Source organism: Calliphora vicina, chromosome 4, assembly GCF_958450345.1.
Source record: "Calliphora vicina chromosome 4, idCalVici1.1, whole genome shotgun sequence".
Classification (NCBI taxonomy): Eukaryota; Metazoa; Arthropoda; class Insecta; order Diptera; family Calliphoridae; genus Calliphora; species Calliphora vicina.
Window position 1 is genome coordinate 82,656,954 of NC_088783.1, and position 22,950 is coordinate 82,679,903.

The following is a 22,950-nucleotide window of genomic DNA, read 5'->3' on the forward strand; positions in this document are numbered from 1 at the left end:
ATATCTATCAAAATAAATATTTTGTAACTCAAAACATAAAATTTTTGACTTTTTTTGCAAAATCAAAAACTTTGTTGACTTTTTTTTTTCAAAATGGACCCTTTTTTTATCTTTTTTTTTAGGTCAAACAAAAGCTTAGATATTATCCTTGAAGACCCTTTTGGTCGCTTAGTGGGATGCGAGTGGAATATCTATCAAAATAAATATTTTTTAACTCAAGACTTACAATTTTTGACTTTTTTTTTTGCAAATACGATTTTTTTTCCAAATGGGCCCTTTTTTTAACATTTTTTTTGTAGTCAAAAGAAAGCTTAGGTCCATTCCTTTAAGATATTTTTAGTCCCTTAGTGGGATGCGAGTAGGATATCTATCAAAATAAATATTTTGTAACGCAAGACATACAATTTTTTAATTTTTTTTTGCAAAATCAAAATTTTTTTCCAATATGGGCCCTTTTTTAATTTTTTTTTTTTGCTCAAAAGAAAGCCTAGGTCCATTCCTTTAAGATATTTTTAGTCCCTTAGTGGGATGCGAGTGGGATATCTATCAAAATAAATATTTTGTAACGCAAGACATAAAATTTTTTAATTTTTTTTTGCAAAATCGAAATTTTTTTCCAATATGGGACTTTTTTTTAAAATTTTTTTTTGCTCAAAAGAAAGCTTAGGTCTTTTCCTTTAAGACCTATTTTGTCACTTAGGAAGATGTGAGTAGGATATCTATTAAAATAAAAATGTTGTAACTCAAGACATTCAATTATTGACTTTTTTTTTGCAAATTCGAATTTTTTTTCAAAATGGGCCCTTTTTTAAAAATTTTTTTTTAGTCAAAAGAAAGCTTAGGTCCATTCCTTTAAGATATTTTAGGTCCCTTAGTGGGATACGAGTGGGATATCTATCAAAATAAATATTTTGTAACTCAAGATATACAATTTTTGATTTTTTGGCAAAATCAAAAACTTTTTTGACTTTTTTTTAAAATGGGCCCTTTTTGTAATTTTTTTTTTTGCTATAAAGAAAGCTTAGGCCTATTCCTTTAAGATGGTTTTGATCGCTTAGTGGGATGCGAGTGGGATATATATCAAAATAAATGTTTTGTAACTCAAGACATACAATTTTTGTGTTAAAACATTTATTTTGATAGATATCCCACTCGCATCCCACTAAGGGACTAAAAATATCTTAAAGGAATGGACCTAGGCTTTCTTTTGAGCAAAAAAAAAAATTAAAAAAGGGCCCATATTGGAAAAAAATTTTGATTTTGCAAAAAAAAATTAAAAAATTGTATGTCTTGCGTTACAAAATATTTATTTTGATAGATATCCTACTCGCATCCCACTAAGGGACTAAAAATATCTTAAAGGAATGGACCTAAGCTTTCTTTTGACTACAAAAAAAATTTTAAAAAAAGGGCCCATTTGGAAAAAAAATCGTATTTGCAAAAAAAAAAGTCAAAAATTGTAAGTCTTGAGTTAAAAAATATTTATTTTGATAGATATCCCACTCGCATCCCACTAAGCGACCAAAAGGGTCTTCAAGGATAATATCTAAGCTTTTGTTTGACCTAAAAAAAAAGATTAAAAAAGGGTCCATTTTGAAAAAAAAAGTCAACAAAGTTTTTGATTTTGCAAAAAAAGTCAAAAATTTTATGTTTTGAGTTACAAAATATTTATTTTGATAGATATCCCACTCGCATCCCACTAAGCGACCAAGTAGGTGTTCAAGGAAAATATCTAAACTTTATTTTAAGAAAAAAAAAAAAATAAAAAAAAATAGCGTATTTTAAAAAAAAGTCAAAAAAGTTTTTGATTTCGGAAAAAAAATATTAAAAATTTTTTATTTTTTTTTTTAAATATTTTTTTTCGAAAGATCGAAGAAATAGCTATCTATACTATTTGGAACACATTTTGCTAAGAACAATAGGTAATAAGTTACATGGATAAGAAAAAACCCCTGTTTGACCAAATTGTCAAAATTTTACCCCCTATAACTCAGAGAGTTCTCGACCGATGTTGTTGAAAAATTGTGTCTGAGTTACTATCCAATAGAGCTAACCTTGGTGCAAATTTCATCCCGATCGGAAGACATCGATTTCAAAAGTTGGTTCACTTGACATGAAATCCCCCATATGCTTCATAGTATTCCAAGATCCTGAATTGCCCAGTGTCTCTACCAGCGCACGAGTCTCCAGCGTTTAACCTTATTGCAGTGTTGATAGACAATTATACAGTTATCTAATCAGCGGCAAACCAGTTCAGCAAGCTTAAAAGTTTTAGAACCTTACCACTCCTTTTATCAGAGTGGTAGTAGTGCCAAAAACCTCCTACCGAAGGGAAGTATGCCTCTACACTACTACTCCATAAAACAAGATGGATGCTATCTTTAAACCCTTCGGATCGATAAAATTGGTACCTTCCTGAATATCCCTTAGCATTCGTAACTTTCACAATCTTCATTTTGGAAGTTGTGGGTTTTAGTATTGAAGAATCTCCCAGATCTCCGCATGCCTACATAGTTCAGCTGATGTTTTGACTTATGATTATGTCTTCACTGACCACCACCTCGAGCCTACATTCCATCTATACTTCACAAAACTATGCCACAGCAGCCTCGAAGAGCGTTCATCTATAATAGCCATTCGTTTTATGTGATACTGGTACAGTCTTTCAATCACATCTTCTACATAAGCGGGTGAAGGTGCATTGTGTAGTCTTTTTTGGAACCATGTGACTCAATGAATCTAACGGCGGAATGCCTCGTGGTTGCAGATCACCGAGATGATTTTTGTGCCGAAGTTGACTTTCACAATCTTACTTGTCATGGGGTGGTGCAACGTCTAGACAAGATGATACAATCCTTAGTCCCGATTGTACAGTGGGCACATGGGAAACCTATGGTGCGGACGAATTTCTTGTTCCCTTCCCAGTTTATAATAAAGAGTCTCTTACAGTGAGCTAACCTGAGTATGCCAAACTAGTCGGGCCAGGCGTTTTCGACATAATATTACCTTTGCTGTGGAATTTCGGAAGATTATGAATCTCCGAAGTGGGTACTTATTAGGGTATTCGAATTATTCGATTTTTCTCTTGTTCGAATAAAACGAATAATTCGAATAAGATATTTTAACTTGTTCGAATAATTCGATCACACGTTTAAAATTAATCGAATTATGTATGAATGAAGTTTTGATTTTGTTTTTTTAATATTTTATTGTTAAAGAAAAACAAAAAATAACGTTAAGTTAACAATTCAAGTATTGACAATGGTAAAAACCATTCGAAAACAAAGTCTATTATTAAATTTTCATCAAAAATATTCTGATCAGATTAACTCCCGAACAATCTACAAAACAATTGACTAGCAAACCCTTTAGTTTCCGTTTTGGAGCTATGCTTTACAAAATTTGAGCCAGTTGGACATGATCCAGTTGGAACTTGGTTATTTTGAAGTCAGGCAGTGCATGATTGACGCATTTACAAATACGCAAAAAGTCTATCACCATGTCAGACAAAGATGTTCAACGATGTTCAAAATCATGTATAAGACGAACTCTATGCATTTCTTGCAACAAACCGTTAGTTTGCAATATTTGTGTATATCATTCGATTTGTTAAATATTTTGCGGTTAATAACATCACTTATATAAATCTATTTTAAGATCATGGCCTTCATTTATTTCAATGTAATCATTATAAATGTCATCCTCAATATCACTTTCGATGACCGTTTCAAAATCACATTCTCCATCACATTCAACTCCACTTTAATCTAAGTTAATATTTTGATTATTAATTGCGATTCTGATTATTAATTGCCCCTTTGTCTTTAGTTATTTGTCGAATTTCTGAAACAATACAATTTTTGTGAGTCATTATTATTTATTTAAATTTGAAATTATGAACAATTTTAAGCAATTTAATACATTTATATATTGTTACGAATTTGTACTTGAATTCAAATATAACGATTTTAAGGGCTGATTTAAAAGTAGCTTTCAAATAACATTGCTGTAATAGCAAACTGTAACATATCTGTGGGCATTATTAAATAAAAGCTTTCAGTTGACCATTGATCGTAAGTTGGCAACGCTGTTTGGCGTATGATCTAGAATATTCGAACTTTGACAGTTAAAGAGCAATCTAGAGTGCAGATGGCAGTGTTATAAATAGTGGCAGAGGTTGCAGTCGTTAGCGAGTTTATCAGAGACGCTTTTCGAATAAACATCAACTAAGTGCCTTAAAGTGTGTTGTGTTTTTCAAGTAAATTCGTGTACATTATAAATTGTGTCTGTATTTCTGAGAATTTATAAACGTTTATAAAAAACATTGAGTGGCTATTTAATTCTGTGGTTGTTGTACATTTTGAATAAATAAAGAGTTGTTACAATTTTCAAACTACTGAACGGCTTTTATTTGCAATCAAAAGTATCCGGTTTATTTAAAGGAAATAAACTAGCGTTTTGAAATGGTTAAAACGTAACAATATGTATGAACATTTATTCGTTTTATTCGATTATTCTATATAAAATTGTTCGAGGTATTCGTTATTCGAAAATGGCCATTTTTAAATTATTCGAATAATTATTCGTAAGAAATTATTCAATTAATCGAACGATCATTAGCCGAATGAATTACTTATGGACGTGACTTCTTCTTTTCCACTATGCTGTACATTTTTGGCATGCAAACAAATGCAGAATGTACTGACGTAGACCTCTAGCCACCTAATCTAGGAACAGACAGTAGTGGATTTTATAAGAATATTTAATTTTGCCAATTCGGTCCAAACGGACCAGTTCATCATCAACCACTCTCAGTAAGAGGATCGTAAATTGATGAAACGTCTGATGGGGGCCTCAAAGGAGAAACAGAAGCATAAAACATAGCGAAGAATAGTTCTTAATTACGCTATCATTGTGAGTACTTCTGAAATGGATGATACTGCCACATACAGTAAATTAAAATAAAACTCTGCCCTGTAGCATAGCCAACACAATCGCCTCTACATCGCTTTAAAATTATTGCCGGTGGTTGAGGTTGTAGCTTTTTTTTAAATCCTCCACCCCCATAATATACTTCTAGGTATACTGTTTGCACATTCATACCAGTAAGAGTACACAGAGAAAACAGATTCATGATAGCAACTGAATTTGTTGCCAATCGAAAGATTCTACCTTAGCGGCCGAATTTTACAGTTATGGCTACAAACTTTTAGAAGGGGTAACAAAAGTTTGGTTGCTGCAACCGAAATTCTTCTTTATCAACTGATTTTCTGTTGATAGAACCGACAAATTATATGTATGCAACCGAATCATTCGATAGGCAACAAATTCGGTTGCTACTACGTATCTGTTTTCTCTGTGTATATTCTATTGTCTGTTTAAAAAATATACACGTCTGATAGTTGGTTTTTCTAGGTTATTGGGGTACTATGTTATTTTCTTAAACACACATCCATCCCCCTTTCCAGCATTGCTTACTTCTCCTTTCAATGAACTTTATTCTCATTGTTTGTGTTTGTATTTGTTGTCGTTGATATTTGTTTAGTATTTGTAAACTACAAGATTTTAAGGAAATCGAGTGTATAAGAAAAATAAAAACATATTTATTGTATATAATTCTTTTTTCTACTCTTGCGTTCTTTTATTTGTTCCTTTTATATATTTTTTTTGTATGTACGAAAAGAAAACATAGATGTATATACAACATACACATACATATGTGTGTATGTGATGTATATTGGAAAATAAATCTATTTGTTTTGAAACTTAAAATGTGAAAAAATTTTAAGCTTCAACGAAATTTAAAGTTTTACTTTAAGTAAAACTGCTTTAAAAACTACTTTGTTTTGTGTTATTGTATCGTAAGTACTTACATATGCGTATTGTTTGTTTGTTTTTTAGTTCAACAGATTTGAAATTTCCGCATAGACAATTTTCCAAATATATCCATACATATTTACTTGAAAATAGATTCATATACATATAGCCATTTTTTTGCATTTTCATTGAGGGACGTTGCTGAGCTCTAGACTAGGCGATCTTAAATTAAATTTCTTAAATACCTTTAGCATTAAAATCGCCCAAATATTGACAACGATTAAATCATGCTCACCAATAAAATGAGAAAATACTTAAATGAGTATCACATTTTCATATTGCAAAAAAACATCACTTTCAAGAAAAAAATCGTCAAATGGCTTCCTTGCTATTTTGGAAACTAATCATCAATATGACTATAAACCGTCAAATCTGGAAGCTTTGTTTATATTGTTATTGCTTTGGATCATAATATGGTTACCTCCCTTTCTACGTCTTCCTTGGAGATCGAATTTGAATTATTTTCTCTCCGGATCATTGTCATCCATACGTCAACAACCGTTACATCTTGATGCGCTTAACTATGTTGGTATCCTCGTACAACTGGCGATACTCTCCGTCGACGCAGATACGCCCATATATTATGCGGAGAAACTTTCTCTAAAACACCCCAAGAAATGCTTCATCTGCTTGCGTAAGAACCCACGCTTCAGCGTCATATAGTAGCACGGGTGATATAATCGTTCTATAGAATGTAATTGTTATTCGTGTCTAAACTGCTAGCTTAGCCCTAAATAGCACCTGTTAGCAAGAGCAACAGTTCTTCGTTTTATATCCAAAATTATGTTATTTTGTTTGGTTTATGGCGGTTCCAAGGTAGATAAAGTTGTTTACTACCTCAAAGTTATAGTCACCAACGTTCACATATTGACCCAGTCATGTTTGCCTCCTTGTTCGTTGATACAATTTACTTTGTTTTACCTTTATTTACTACCAGACCAACTTTCCTTTTCGATACTAGAGAGGACTTCGTTTGTACTCCTGTACATCTCAATCTCCTCACTCTCGCCTTTCCATTTCTCTTTTCTTGCGGAAGAACAAGCGTTTATTCTCCCTGCTTTTCTTCCGGTAGCTCTCCCATACTCTTCGCGTTACAGCGGTGTTGCCAGATATGCAGCGTTTTTCTCCGTGGTTGTATTGCGACACTTCTGGTTGTACCATGAGTTTTTGGGAGGAGGCTTTTAAACCCCAAGTATGGATTTTTCATGGAGTGTGCAATACGTTTCCATGGAGTGTACAATACGTTTCCTTTCTGCGCATATATCATCGGGATAAGGAGTCCTATCTTGTAGTATTTGGGTTAGTTGATTGGAATAGGCGATAGAAGTTTGTTGTACGTGCAGATTTTCGACCTTCAGCTTTATCTGTTGGATCGTTCGTATGTTACTCCCCAAAATAAGCTAGGTTGTTGAAAATAATAATTAAATAAATAAATAAATAAAAAATGAGACGAGTGCGAACCATGGCTGCAACAAGGTAATGATTCGAATCAATTTTTGCACCTCGGATTGAACACAAGTCTAGCACAATGGAACTATGCCTACCGTCCACAACAATGTTATCAATTTGGTTCTTCGTTAATTGATCAGGAGGTACCCACGTTGCCTTGTCGATATTCAACATGTTTAAACCTAGTGCTACTCACTACCATGTTTCATGCTGTGGCGAAGGATATTAGTATCAAGCCGTTATCACTGGCGTCTTCGTGCAGTGTGAATCTTCCGATTGTTGGATCGTATTTCTCTTCTCTTCCGATTTTCGCGTTAAAATTATCTAGAACAACGATGCGCGTTCATATTGTTCAGTTTACGAAGATTTACGTAAATTTACACGTACAACAATAGAGCGTAAAAATACAAATATTTAATCAGTTGCTTTTTGTTGTTGCGGATATTTTATTTGTTACCCATACATGCACACAAATTAAATGCTTCTATTTGCCTACCATTGATCTAGAACAATTTTAATATTATGATTGGGACAGCGGTCATATGTTTCCTCTAGGCGCTCATAAAATGTATTTTTGACCAGCTAGTCGTTATCCTCCGTCGGGTACAAATAACGCTAATATAAAAAAAACTTCGCCTTGATGCGTATCGTTGCTATCGGTTTGTCCAAGATGTTAATTAAGACAAGATGTTTAATTCTCCTACTGACTACGAAACAACATCCAAACGCGTGTGTAGTATCATGTCCATTTCATTTTATTTCCTGTATGGCAGTAACATCGGATCGGAACTTATTCAGTATGTCAGAATTTTTTAAATATCAATCTGTAATTTCTAACTGACTGTTCTGATTGATATGATATTTTACACGGGAGTTACATATAAGAATACGGACCCAATAGACGAATTTATAAGTAGCATTATAAATAAGTAAAACTTTAGCATAAATTCATTTCATTTCCGGTCCGTTAAAATAAATTATTTTTCGGTCGCAATTCCTAGAATTAAAATTACAACTAATCAATAAGCAATATTAAAAGAAAAATGTTAAATTAATCAATAAGCAATATTAAAAGAAAAATGTTAAATAAGCATAATTATATAAGTTTCATTTTAACAAAATAAATTGAATAAAGTCAGTTGGTATTCATCCAAGGCCAAGAACGGTTCTCCTCCAAAAAAAAAAATTGTGTTTAATTTTTAAAAAAAATCGGTTAAATAAAATCAATATAAAATTGGCGCAGTCGGTAGGATCCAAGTGTTAGTGAACAGGATCCAGTGATACGTACCTAAACGAAAATATAATAAAAAAAAAATAAAATTTAAATCCTGCGAATCCCACGGGACCCTCCAGGATTATAAAGTAATAAAAATAAAAAGTGCAGTGAATAATAAAAAAATTAGACACCACTAAAATAAAAAGTGCAGTGAATAATAAATCTTTATTAAACACCACTAAAATAAACAGTGCAGTGAACATTAAGGCAAGTCGACACCACTAGAAGAAACAAATAGTGCAGTGAACACTCAAGCCAGTTGACACCACTAATAATAGTAAGAAACTTTAACCAGCAAAATCATACATAAACACAAGATAAAAAGGAACTCTGCGTTCGACCAAAGAAGGATGGAACCAACTCAAACAATAGACACGTCAGTGCTAGAAAAACTTGCAAGACGGGAGCAGCAATTAGAACAGCTGCGTAGTGCATACCTAGAACTACAACAACAACAACAGCAGCCACAACAATTGCCACAACAACATAATCAGTTGGATCGCATTTTAAAGAATGTGTCATACTTACCAATATTTACGGGTGTTGGGGACATCACCATAAATTCATTTTTGAGCAGTGTGGAGTACTTGTTATCAACGATAGGAGAGGAAGGCCTAAAGAAGGAAGCTATAAAGGCTATCTACTACCGCAATATCCAAAGAGAAGCAAAGAACGTCGTAATCAACGTACATCAACCTGATAATTGGATTATTATAAAGAAAACACTGAAGCTAAGGTATAGACCAGACGTGGAGCCACACCAAATCTACAGAAGGATAAATGAACTAAGAGTAAATAATGTAAGTGAGCTAGCTGTAGAATTACAGAATCTTAAGTATAAGAGTGATGAATTAAGTATTTATTATCAGGACGATCATTGCATAGACTTGACTAATGTGGATAGTTTATTAACGAACATAGCAAAGGAAATGACACAGGGAATATTATTAGATAAGATATACGATGAACGGGATTTAGGGACCATAATAGATACAATGACGAAAAGAAGGTACGAGGACAGTTGCATTAGGCCAGAATTTAGAAAGTTTCGAGGGACTTTAAATCGTTCACAGGTAAACAGGTATAGGAATAATAATAATAATAGAAACCAATTCAACACCAATTATAGATACAATAATAATATGAATAATGATAATAATAGGAATACTAATGGTAATATGAATAATAATAACGATAATGGGAATAATAACATTTCGGGACGATACAGGATCCAAAATGAACTGGGAAACAATAATACCGTGGGACAATTCCGACAAGCGGGATATCCCAGGCCTTATTCTAACCAAGTTCGTTGGAACCCGAATAGACAGAACCGAATAGAACCCATGGAAATAGATAATATAGAAGTGAATGTTTGTAATCCTCAAGTAGCGGGACACCCTAATCGTAGGTTTGGCCAAGATCGCTTAAACCTCGATAGGCAAAGCCAGGAAGGATTGGAAGTTAATTATTGTAATCCTCAAGTAGCAGGACACCCTAATCGTAGGTTTGGCCAAGATCGCTTAAACCTCGATAGGCAAAGCCGGGAAGGATTAGATATTAACTATGGTAACTCTCGAGTGGCAGGACACCCTAATCACACAGTTAGCCAAGATCGCTTAATTGTTGATAGGCAAAGCCCAGAGGGACCAAGAGGTAGTTATGAAGAAGAAGATAATAACATGTTTTTTATGAGGCAGCCTCGGAATGTTTGCCTAAAATAGAATTGAATATTGAAAATAAAAGATACGTAGCATTAATAGATACAGGAGCAAGTTTAAGTTTAATTGACAGTGGAATAGATGACTTTATGAAAATTAAATTAAAAAGACCAATAACATTTAGTACAATAACGAATAAGGATACAATAGATTATGAAGTACATACAAAAGGACCAGACGAATTTAACTTACCAGACAATGCAAGAATACGTTGGAAAGTCACATCATTAAGGGGAAGACTTTATGATTTCATTATAGGTATTGATACATTAAATTCGCTGAATGCTCAGATAAATATAGAAAAAGGAGAAATAACGCTTAATAGGAGAACATGCAAATTTTTGAATAAGCCTTACGATTTTAGTCACATATGCACACTTGAAATTAGTGATCCAAAATTTGAAAGACTTGCATTAGGTCATTTAAACGAGGAGGAGCATAGGGAAGTTATAAAGTTGTTAAGACAATATAGGAAATTATTTTTTAAAGAGGGTGATTTATTAACTAACACAACAGAAATTCAGCACGAAATAAGGACGACAACACAACAGCAAATTAATTCGAAAATGTATAGATATCCACCACAACATGAAATGGAGGTTAGAAAACAAATTAAGGAAATGGAAGAACAGGGTATTATTCAGAAAAGCCACTCTAGGTATTCAAGTCCACTTATAGTTGTACCTAAGAAAATGGACAATTCTGGTGAGAAAAAATACCGCATAGTAATAGATTATAGGAAGTTAAATGAGGTTACAATAGACGATAAGTTTCCATTGCCAAATATTGAGTCAATATTAGATAAGTTAGGTAGAGCTCAATATTTTACCACGTTAGATTTAGCAAAAGGTTATCATCAGATTTTAGTAAAGAAAGAGGACAGAGAGAAAACTGCGTTTGTAACACCACATGGATTATATGAATTTATTAGGATGCCATTTGGCTTGAAAAATGCGCCAGCCACATTCCAACGGCTAATGAATGAAATCTTAAGGGATTATATTAACAAAACTTGTGTCGTGTATTTGGATGATATCCTAATATTTAGCACTTCGCTACAGGAACACTTAAATGCAATACGCGAGATCTTTGATGTGCTGGAAGAAAAAAATTTAAAAATTCAAATAGATAAATGTAATTTCTTAAGGAGAGAGACGGAATTCTTAGGACATGTTTTAACGAAACATGGAATGAAACCTAATCCGGATAAAATTAAGGTAATAGAAAAATTAGAATTACCTAGAACGGAAAGGCAGATCAAAAGTTTTTTGGGAATTACAGGATATTACAGAAAGTTTATAAAAGATTATGCCAAAGTAGCACAACCAATTACTAAGTATTTGAAGAAAGGGGTGAGAATAAATACGAAAGATCCTACTTATATTGAAGCCTTTGAGAAATTAAAGAACCTAATTAGTATACATCCGATATTACGTTTCCCTGACTTTGAAAAACAGTTTACATTGACAACAGACGTATCCAATTATGCGATCGGTGCCGTATTGTCACAAGAAGGACATCCAGTATGTTACGCCTCAAGAACTCTGAATAACCATGAAAGAAACTATTCTGCAACGGATAAAGAGTTTCTGGCCATAATGTGGAGTGTCAATTATTTCAGACCTTACCTTTACGATAGAAAATTTAAAATCCTTACCGATCACCAACCAATTAAATATTTACATTCCAAGTACAGGGGGAAGGATATGTCTCCCAGACAACAGAGATGGTTGTTAAAATTAGGTGAATACCAATTTGAGATCGAATACTTAAAAGGAAAGGAAAATAAGGTGGCAGACTTTCTAAGCAAAATTGAGAAAAGTGAGGACACTATTTTGGAAAACGAGGGGGGTGAGAACAGTAATAGCGAAATTTCTTTCCCTATTAATCACATAGAAGACGATGTATCCATGGCAACTGTACATTCAGCCGATGAAGAATTAGGAGATTATTTTTTCATTAAGGACGAGATAGTTAATAAATATAAAACTCAGATAATTTTGACAAATAATAAAGTAGAAGAGTTCAAGGAGATAAATGGTAAACGAATTATTTTTATTGCTGAAAACGATTTTGAGCATATGGGAGAAATTTTTAGGAGATATATCTCTAAAGGCCAAATTGGAATTTATTCAGAACTACACGAAAGGAAGTATAATATAGTACAGGAAAAGCTAATAGAGATGTATTCAAACGACAGTCAGATAAAGTTTATTAAATGTACTAAAAGGGCACAGGATATAGATACAGAAGTGGAAACAGTTAAGCAAATATCATTGTACCACGTTAAGGAGAGTATGCATTCAGGTATAATCGAAACTTATAACCAACTTAGGAACAAAATTTACTATCCAAAACTGATGGAATTAATTCAATTGGTAATTAACCAATGTGAGATATGTCAAGAGGTAAAATATGCCAGGAATCCGATCAGACCTAAATTTTTATTTACAGAAACACCATCGGAACAAAATGAGATTGTTCACCTGGACACCTATGTAATAAAAAGAAATAATTTTTTAACAGTAATAGATAGTTTTTCTAAATTCGGAGCGGCTTACCCATTAAATGATAAAAACCATTTGACTATTATCGAGCAATTAGAAGACCACTTTTCAAAAATAGGAAAACCAAAGAAAATAGTAGCGGACAATGAATTCAAAGCAGTACGAATAAAGGAATTTTTACAGAATGAAAATATTGAATTACATTTGACTAAACCCAACAGTCATACAGGTAATGCGGACATAGAACGTTTTCACAATACAATAGCAGAAAAATTCAGGATATTATATAAAATGGAAAAGAATGTTCCAATAAGACAATTGATTCAGAAGGCAATAAGAAATTATAATGAACGTTACCATTCAAGCATTAAATGCACACCTAAGGATGTACATTTAGGGAAAATAGAAAACAGCACGGTTAAACAAAATTTGGAGGAAAATAAAAGAAAGGTAATAGAAAAACTGAATAAATCTAGAGAGGACTATAGAGAAGCAAGAAAAGAAGGATTTATAAAAAACTACAAGGCAGTTAGACATAAGGAACAACCAAAATATAAAAAAGCTAGATTGGAGAAAATACACCTGTGTAATATTAAAAGACCCTTAAAATTTTCAGATTTGGATGATGATAATACTAATGATGATCATGTTGACACCATCGAGTAAGGGAATAATAACAACTAAACGACTTACGGAACAATCAGGATTTATAGACATTTTTATAAAAAATCAGGAGATTGTCAAGGAATCCGACATAATACTACATATAATAAACCTAAAAGAAATAGAACATATTCTGGACCAAATGACGGAAAACGTTATTTTAATGAGGACAAACAATAAGGAAATACTTCAACTTCAATTATTAGATGCCAGAAATAAATTAACTACTTTAAAACCAAAACAAATCAGACAACGTAGAGGACTAATTAACGGCATAGGTAGTATGTCAAAATGGTTATTTGGCACTATGGACGACGAAGACAGACAGAATATTCAAAAACATCTATTTAATATTAATGAAATAATTAACAATAATGATCAACAAATTGTAATTAATAACTATTTTAATGAAACTATAAACCATTTTAAAATAATTGTCGAAAATGATAGAAAAATAATAGAGACAAAAATAAATTCTATTGATAAAATTCTAGATATAGAAAATAATAAGCACATATATTTAGAACAATTATCAAATATACAACTTATAAAAAATAAGATAGAACATTTGCAGGATAATGTTATTTCCGCAAAATATGGTATGATACATCCTAGTATTTTAACTTTTAACGAAATAGAGAAATATAAAATAGACTATAATAAATTAAAATATATACAAATTGGAACAACGTTTTTAAGTGATTCTCACTTAGTTTTTGGCATAAAAATACCTAAAACCTTTGAAATAGTAAAATTAAGATCAATTGTACCCATACCAAATAATGAAAGTAATGAAATAGATTATAATATTGAAAAGATTTTTGAATTTGATAATAAAATTTATAAATTTGAAGAACACAAACATCTAAAAGATTTAAAAATAAGCACACATTGTATAATCAAAAATAATTGTCAACTAATAAAACATAACGAATTTGAAATAATTGAATTAGATATAGATACAATTATAATTAAAAATTCAATTAATATAAATATAAATCAAACTTGTAATTCTGAAAAAATTATCTTAAATGGAAACTATTTAATTAATTATAATAATTGTTCAGTAAAAATAAAGGATTATCTCCTTTCAAACGTTGTAGAAACTATAGAACAAAAACAAATATTTAATAATATTGATAGTATAAGGAATTTTACTAATAAGATAACATTTGAACAAATTAAAGAAGAACATAAAGTAAATGTAAGAAATATCAAAGAATTAAATTTCCACAAGAGAATCACATATAGCTGTAACATTTTAATCATAATTGTAATACTTACTTTACTTATTATAATCATAACCAAACATAAACATATTAAGATAAAGTTGAATAACAGAATTCAGGAGAATTCTAATCTAAAGGGGGGAGAAGTTACATATAAGAATACGGACCCAATAGACGAATTTATAAGTAGCATTATAAATAAGTAAAACTTTAGCATAAATTCATTTCATTTCCGGTCCGTTAAAATAAATTATTTTTCGGTCGCAATTCCTAGAATTAAAATTACAACTAATCAATAAGCAATATTAAAAGAAAAATGTTAAATTAATCAATAAGCAATATTAAAAGAAAAATGTTAAATAAGCATAATTATATAAGTTTCATTTTAACAAAATAAATTGAATAAAGTCAGTTGGTATTCATCCAAGGCCAAGAACGGTTCTCCTCCAAAAAAAAAAATTGTGTTTAATTTTTAAAAAAAATCGGTTAAATAAAATCAATATAAAATTCGGGCGAAGTAAAAGATTACGGATTGTACTAGCGTTGCCTGCTTCGGTTAATCTACTATCTTGACTTTAGGGAAAAACTAGCTTGAGTTTGAAAAAATAACTTGACAAGTTAAAAATATACACGCATTCGGAACATGATACTTTTATTTACTTTTTTATTTATTTATAATGACATTAAAAATAAACTAAATCCATGAGTATTCAGTTGAACTTAGTATAGTATCTATCTCTATAGTATTATCTGCATGTTCCAAAATAGATTAGATTTGATTACCACCTTAAGTTCGCCATTAAAACATTTGAAATATCACAAAGACTATTCCAGCCAAATCTTAGCCTTGGTCCAACAAATTATTATTTTTTTAATCACGTTAACTTTTTAAAATATGTCAGATATTATCCTTTCTAAATCATTAATTTTCAGTACGTAAAAAAAGAAAAACAAATTAAATTTTAAAAAATTCGGTAAAGAATTTAGAACCAAAAGAACGAGCGAACAAATTTAAGTAAAAATGTATACAAAAGTACACCTATTGTGTGATGGATGATAAAACGTATATTTCATCAAAAAAACAAACAAAATTCCACAGGAAATAGTTGTTAGAAAAGAAGCCAATAATTTGTGACATCAGGCACGATAAACACAGAATTTAGGGTGATCTATCACACTAAATAACATAAAAATTCCACAGATAAATACTGTTACAAACTTTGGTATTTTCTTGGATAGACGAATTACTTGGCGTCGTCATATAGAAGCCAAGAGGCTTCACATGAAGTTAAGTGCCTCTAGCCTTCACTGGTTAATCAATGACCAATCAAAATTAAGCATTGACTATAAAATCATACTGTATAAATTTGATTTAAAACCAATTTGGACATATGGAATTCAATTGTGGGGAACGGCCAGTAATTCCAGTATTGAACTTATACAGAGGGCCCAATCGAGAATTCTTAGGACAATGACGGGAGCTCCATGGTACATAAGAAATGAAAACTTCACAGGGACTTGGAGTTGCCACTAGTGATGGATGAGTTTAAGAAAGTACGTGATAAATATATACTGAAACTACAATGCCGAATCCGCCCAAACCAGATCAACGCTTCGTAGAATAGATCTACCACCCCGCTAAGATGAGGCCCATTTATCATTTATCATCGGAGAGCAATTAGTTTTAATTTTAGTTATAAGATTTAACTAACCTAATGATTCAATAAATAAATAAATATAAAGTTATAAAAAAGAATAAATTATTTAAAATAATATTATATTAAGAATTAAATACATAGTTGCGGAAAAAGATAACTCCGATGCGCTTAGCCAGCTCATAATGAAATATTTTGAACACGACTTACGATAAATTAGTAAGCCTTAAAATAACTTGACAATCAAGATCATTCAAGATAAAAAATATAATTGGACATGGTTACTGTAACCATTTAAATAGTGTTACAAGATTTTTAACAATATTATAGTCACAGTAACTATTTACATGATTGTTGTAACCATAATATGGTTAATTTATGATTCACGTGATTGTATCAACCATTGATGCTTGATACAATCATGTGCAAGTAGCACATGGAAGCTGTTTTGTCTTAAACTGGGGTATCTGACAACATATGTCATTTAAAAATGCTTGCTAATTTCGTCCAGTTTTATATTTAAATAATGATATTTAAAATATCCTTTTATCTAATGATGTCATATACATATTTACATTTTATGAATGCTTGAGATTAGTTAACATGTCATTAACAAGTCAGCTTTTAAATAATATTAATCAATAGATAACTATTGATTGAAGCAAATATAGCAATGCCCATTGGAGATAGTAGATAAGTTTATTAGATATCCATTCAATCAATATTTTACTTCGAAGAACTTCCGATTCAATGAACAGAATTTAAAAAATGAGAATATTTTATTCGACGACAATTTCTTCATACAACGTAACATATACATAAGTGCTTATAAAATAAGTAGTTCTTTTAACCATTTTGCATAATACAATCATTGCGAATTAACCAACTTCCAACAACACCTTTTAAGTAACTACCACAAAGGTTCGAGTAAATAACTATAAAAACAAAACATTTGAAATTCCCAGAGCCCTGATTTCAAATACAGTCCTGAAGAGTTCAAAACACTAACATTACGATATTCTCTTTTATTGAAACTTGTATGAGGAACCAACCATGTTTAAACATGTGAAACTAAAGCAATCTAAAGTTTTGAGGTAAATGTAGTGTGACACATTTTTCTATCCTGTGTAGATGTGTGTGTGTGTGTTAATGTGCGAGTGTATTGAAGTGTATTCTATGCTAAATGCGAGGGTGTGTGGTGTCACGAGCATATGTGTGTGTATGTATCTATAGGAGCATAAAAAATTCATTCAGTAGCTTGTATCCTTTTCCGGTTAAATAAAAATACAAAATTGTTATTTTTGGTAAAAAGTTAAAAAGAATAAAATAAACAATAACAACAATTACATTTTAACGACATCGAATTTTTAGAACAGAGGAAAAAGCAACAAACACATTCAAGTAGAATAGAAAAAAAACCTATTAAATAAAACATATAGGAATATTTTGAACTTTTTTTATATGCACCTAGAGAAAAAATATGTTTGCACATGTTTACCATAACCATTTCAACATTATTAAAAGGTTTTTATCAATATTATGGTTACTGTAATTATGTATATGGTTGCAGTAACCATAATATGTTTAAGGTACAGCTCACGTGATAATAGCAATCATATATATGATTGTAGTAACTAAGTATATACTTACTTGTGGTAACCATTTTTATGATGTTTTTATTCACCATAATATGTTGTTGGCGGATTATGATAACAAAATCTGAGAACAACATGTTATGATATAATGATTCATTATGAACATGATTGCCATAATCATATATATAATAATCATATATTACTACACTCGTCTTTTATCGAGGTTTAAAGTTCAAATTTATGTTAGAATGATGTAAAATTTATGTTAGAATGATGTAAAATTTATGTTAGAATGATGTAAAACTGCTTAATTTCAATTGTATAGATATTTTTAACCGCTTATCGAATTTTTACAATATTGGCCTATGTACTCTATGTATAATTAGTAAATTAATTTTCCTAAAAATCATTTTCTTTTGAATACAGAACATTGAACCAAAACATTGAACAAAGAACGTCTTCGATTTTCTAAAGATTTCCCTTAATTATAAGTCATTGTATGGTTAACAGCTAGGGTTTGGGGTTTCCCGGATAATTTAATTTCCCGGGAAACGGGAATGAAAAATTTCATTTCCCGGGAATGTTTTTTAACTAGAAAAATAAGTAAAAAAGAAAATTATTTTATAAAATTGTGTCATTTTATTAAAAAAAGAAAAACAATACATTACAATTCAATTGTACCCACATAAAACCAAAAAAAGTTTGTTAAAATATTTAGAGATCACTTGTTACTATAAAATTAAATATTAGCGGTATTCATGATATAGTAGAGTAAAAGAGCAATTAAGTGTCACAAAATTTTATAAATTGTGAACGTATCTTTATAATTCGATATCGATTAATATGTTAATGGGATTTTTAATGCACTTTTTAGATTCTTTCTTTAGATTTTTCTGTTATTTTTTTTTATATAAAATATACATATTTTAAAATAAAATTAAATTCATTTCAAAACAAAAATATGAAATTCAAAATTACCTCATATAGTTTAAAAAGAGTAAAGCAGTAAAAAAGTAATTCTAATGTATTTTTTTTTCTGCTAAACTGCTCTTTTGCTACTTTGCTATAGAAAGTACTCTACATTGTGAATGCCGCTATTATATCATAAAAATAATGTTATATGTCCGTCATAGAACTATTTTTTTAAAAATTTGTTTTGTCAAAATTACTAATGCATTCAATAAGTCATTCGACGAGAAAACTCTTTCGCTTTAAACATGTGTTGGCTTTATCGTTATTAAAGCATTATAAAGACAATCAAAATGTATTCTCCTATTGCTACTTGCTTCAAATAAATATAATTCCCGCTTAAAACTTTCAGCATTATATTTTAAATGCCTTTTCAATATTGATTGAATATTATAATTGGTTTGTATTTCGGAAACCTCATCATCAACGCTTTGAACAGTTCAGGAAACATTCTGGTCAAATAGACGGTCATACATTTGCTGTCCATAAATTTTTAACATTGTGTTTTTATATTATAATTTATCTTATAATGTTGAAGTTTTTAGGTTTAATTTAATTGAATGAACCGTTTTTTGAGAAATCGTAGAATTTTTAGATAACTGCTGTTCATAAAGTGTGTTCATTATAGCATCACCTATAAAAAAAATGGTTTCATTTCGGCTTAATGGTGTTTAAAACCTCCACTAATATTTGGAACAAGCCAGTCATCAAGCAGAGATGTCATATCTTTATATATATAATTCTTCTGTACGTGTGTTAGTAACTGAACTCCTCCTTAATGGCTGGTTCGATTTCGATGAATTTTGTTGTGTGTGTTTGAGTGGATCTATGTATGGTTTAGATTCACAATTGACCTATATAGGAACAATGGGCATGGCACCTCCCATAGAAAGTAAAAGGTTATTATTGCATATCTGGAGTACTATTATAGTGGGAGTCTTCAAACTTTGTGTGAGCTATGGCAGAACAACGTTTGCCGGTGCAGCTAGTTTAAATATATTAAAGTATTTTTAATTAATTTTAAATTTCCCGTTTTTCCCTGGAAAAAAAGTTAAATTTCCCCGGAATTATTATTATTACACAGCACACTATTAACAGCACAAAAAAAGTTCAGGGGATCTCAAGATAATAAAATAAATTTAGTCATAATTTACTAATATTTCGAAAAATAATAAAAACTTCGAATATATTTTTTTAGGCATATATTTTTAATTAAACAACAGTTATATATGTTGTGACGACAAAAGTCGTAAACTTGTTTTTGCACCATTAAATATTAATTTTATTATTTTATATATATTTTATTTTATGTTTAGTTTTAATCTTATTATTTTATTTGTTTTATGTATTTAAATTTAACGGTTTCATTTATATGAGTACGCCATCTGTTGGTAAATAATAGAGTCCATTTAATATTACTACCCCAAAATACAACCATGCAGAATGTAACAAAAGTACCATAGTACGATCGTTACCAACGATGGTTGTAGTAACTTAGTTGTCCGCCACGGGTATAAAAGAAGGCACACTGTGAAATTGAAGGGAGTCTGCCAGCAGGTGGCCAAGCGGTAAGAACCACTCGACGTTAGCGACGAATAGTACTAACTAATTGGTTAGCTTTAAAAGTGGGAAACCAGTGGTACATCCAGAGGTTATACCTCTACCTTGTAACACTCTTGTCCGACACTTACGACGTTAGCGACGTGGTGTAAGCAAGTCCCAATAGAGGCATTTTAAGACTAATTGGCTGTTCTAATAGGCACTAGTAGGAAACCAGTGGTACACCCAGAGGTAATACCTCTACTTTGTAACACTCTTGCCCGACACCTACGTCGTTAGCGACTTGGTGTAGGCAAGTCCCAATAGTAGCTTATTGATCTAGCTCACCAGGGTACAACCAATTGGCTATTCTAAGAGGCACTAGTGGGAAACCAGTGGTACATCCAGAGGTTATACCTCTACCTTGTGACACTCTTGTCCAACACCTACGACGTTAGCGACGTGGTGTAGGCAAGTCCCAATAGTCGCTTGTTAATTTGGCCCAACAGCGTCGTCGTCAGCAGATTTTATCTCAGCACGACTGACTAGTTGCTACCTTGCTCCACCCAGACAGTTGGCGTTACTCTTTAGATTGAGTTTTTTTTTTGTTATTTGTAAAATTAAAATAAAGTGATACGTATTATAACGTTTAAGAGAACTGCGTCTTTAATTCTCTTTACTGAGACGACATAGGAGATCTTTGTGGTTTCTCTTCAATCAAGACAACAACACGACCCTGGACTCCGCTGAGACTATCCCGGCAACCAGCGGAAAAACGTGTCGTTACAATGCAATGTATTAAACGAATCATAACTATTACATAAATATAATTATAACTTTTGAACGCGTTTTTTTTAATAACATAAATGTACTTTTCATGGGTACATATCTGTCATTTATTCCCACATAGTTATTGAACATTATACTGTAAACAACAAACGTAAGACATCGAGAAGCCCGGCCAATCAGCCGATTCTACACCAAATCCAAATGTCCATGGGGCTAATGTAATGTTCTGTATTTGGTGGGACCAAAAGGGTCCTATCTATTATGAGCTTCTGAAATCTGGCCCGACCATCACAGGAAACCCGTACAATTCGCAAATGATTCGTTTGGAAAGAGCGTTGGCCGAAAAACGACCAAAATATGCGGCCAGACATGAAACCGTAATATTCCATCATGACAACGCTCGGCTTCATGTTGCAATACCTGTTAAAAAGTATTTAGATTGAAGTGGTTGGAAAGTTTTGCCTCAGCCGCTTTATAGTCAAGACCGTTCATCGTCCGGTTACTATTTGTTTTATATCGATGCAAAACGCTCTCTCTGGGATATGCTTCACTTTGGAACAGAGAGCCTCAAAAGATGAGCTTGCTCGGAACCATATGTTGCCAAAAAAATGGGAAAAGGTCATGGATAACAATGGCCAATACTTTGAATAAATATTGTACAATGTTTCAAAATATAAGCTAAAAATTTAAAAAAAACACGCACTGATAATTCATACATCCAATAATATTTTTCAACTTTTGAAAGATTCTTTCTAGAAAATAACTACGAGTCTTTAGCTATAATATGAGAATTGAATCTGACTATAATTCGAAGAGTTATTGTTTTGCACTCATCTATTGAAAAATATGAACTTAGAATCTATATAAAAACCAAAATAAAGCAAATTTCTAACTTTAAATTTTATTTGGACATGTAAGTATATGAAATTTTATCGAATTCCGACGGAAAAATGTTTAAACATAATTGTTTTGATCGAAATTTTTCATTTCGTACCTATATACTAACATTAGAGATGAAACTTTTTGTTTACGGTTTACAAACCGGAAAAGTGGATGGTATTAGATAAGGACATTTAGACAAAAGTTTTTGATTCATATGCCTAATGTACATGTTTTTCTTTATAAATTCCAAAGAATTTATTTTTTCATTTATGCTGAGTCATTATGTTCACAAGTATGAAAATCCATTCAGAAACCAATATTTTAACATGTTAATATTCTAAAGCCAATGTGTTTATACGAGGTGAAGTTTTTACTTTATCCTATTGGTGAATTATTTTATTATTATTTTTTTTTTTTCAAATAATAAAATAAGTTTTGTGCTTATAAAACTTGTTAAGTATGCACTTAAAATATATAAACTAATGTAAAATATACTAGTACCTTGTACAAACATATACAGTGGTGGCCAGGAATTTAAGACAAAAATTGTTTTACTGTTTTAACACAAGTTTGTTTTATTCGACTGTGTCAATTCATACATATTCACCATGAACACATAAAATTTTTCTACAACTAGACCAAATTTTTTTTTTTTAAATAAACATATTTTCTCACATTTAATCATTATAATTTTATTATTATAAAATATTCGGACCAAATTTCGTATATTTAGTTCCATTAGTTTCGGTCATATCATGTTATTAACAGCGGATGTTCGCTGAGGTGGGTCAACGTATTT

At 31.3% G+C, this 22,950-nt stretch overlaps 1 protein-coding gene across 1 annotated transcript; it reads left to right on the forward strand.

Moving 5' to 3' along the window:
• The first annotated feature begins 8,952 nt into the window (after positions 1 to 8,952).
• LOC135958524 (protein kinase 4-like) lies at positions 8,953 to 10,342 on the forward strand. The gene has a single exon (XM_065509427.1). The coding sequence runs from the start codon at positions 8,953 to 8,955 to the stop codon at positions 10,324 to 10,326; it is 1,374 nt and encodes a 457-aa protein (XP_065365499.1). The 3' UTR covers positions 10,327 to 10,342.
• Positions 10,343 to 22,950: the final 12,608 nt, after the last annotated feature.

Excerpts from the sequence above, each read along its gene's own strand:
- LOC135958524 (XM_065509427.1), top strand. The coding sequence starts at position 8,953 with ATGGAACCAACTCAAACAATAGACACGTCAGTGCTAGAAAAACTTGCA.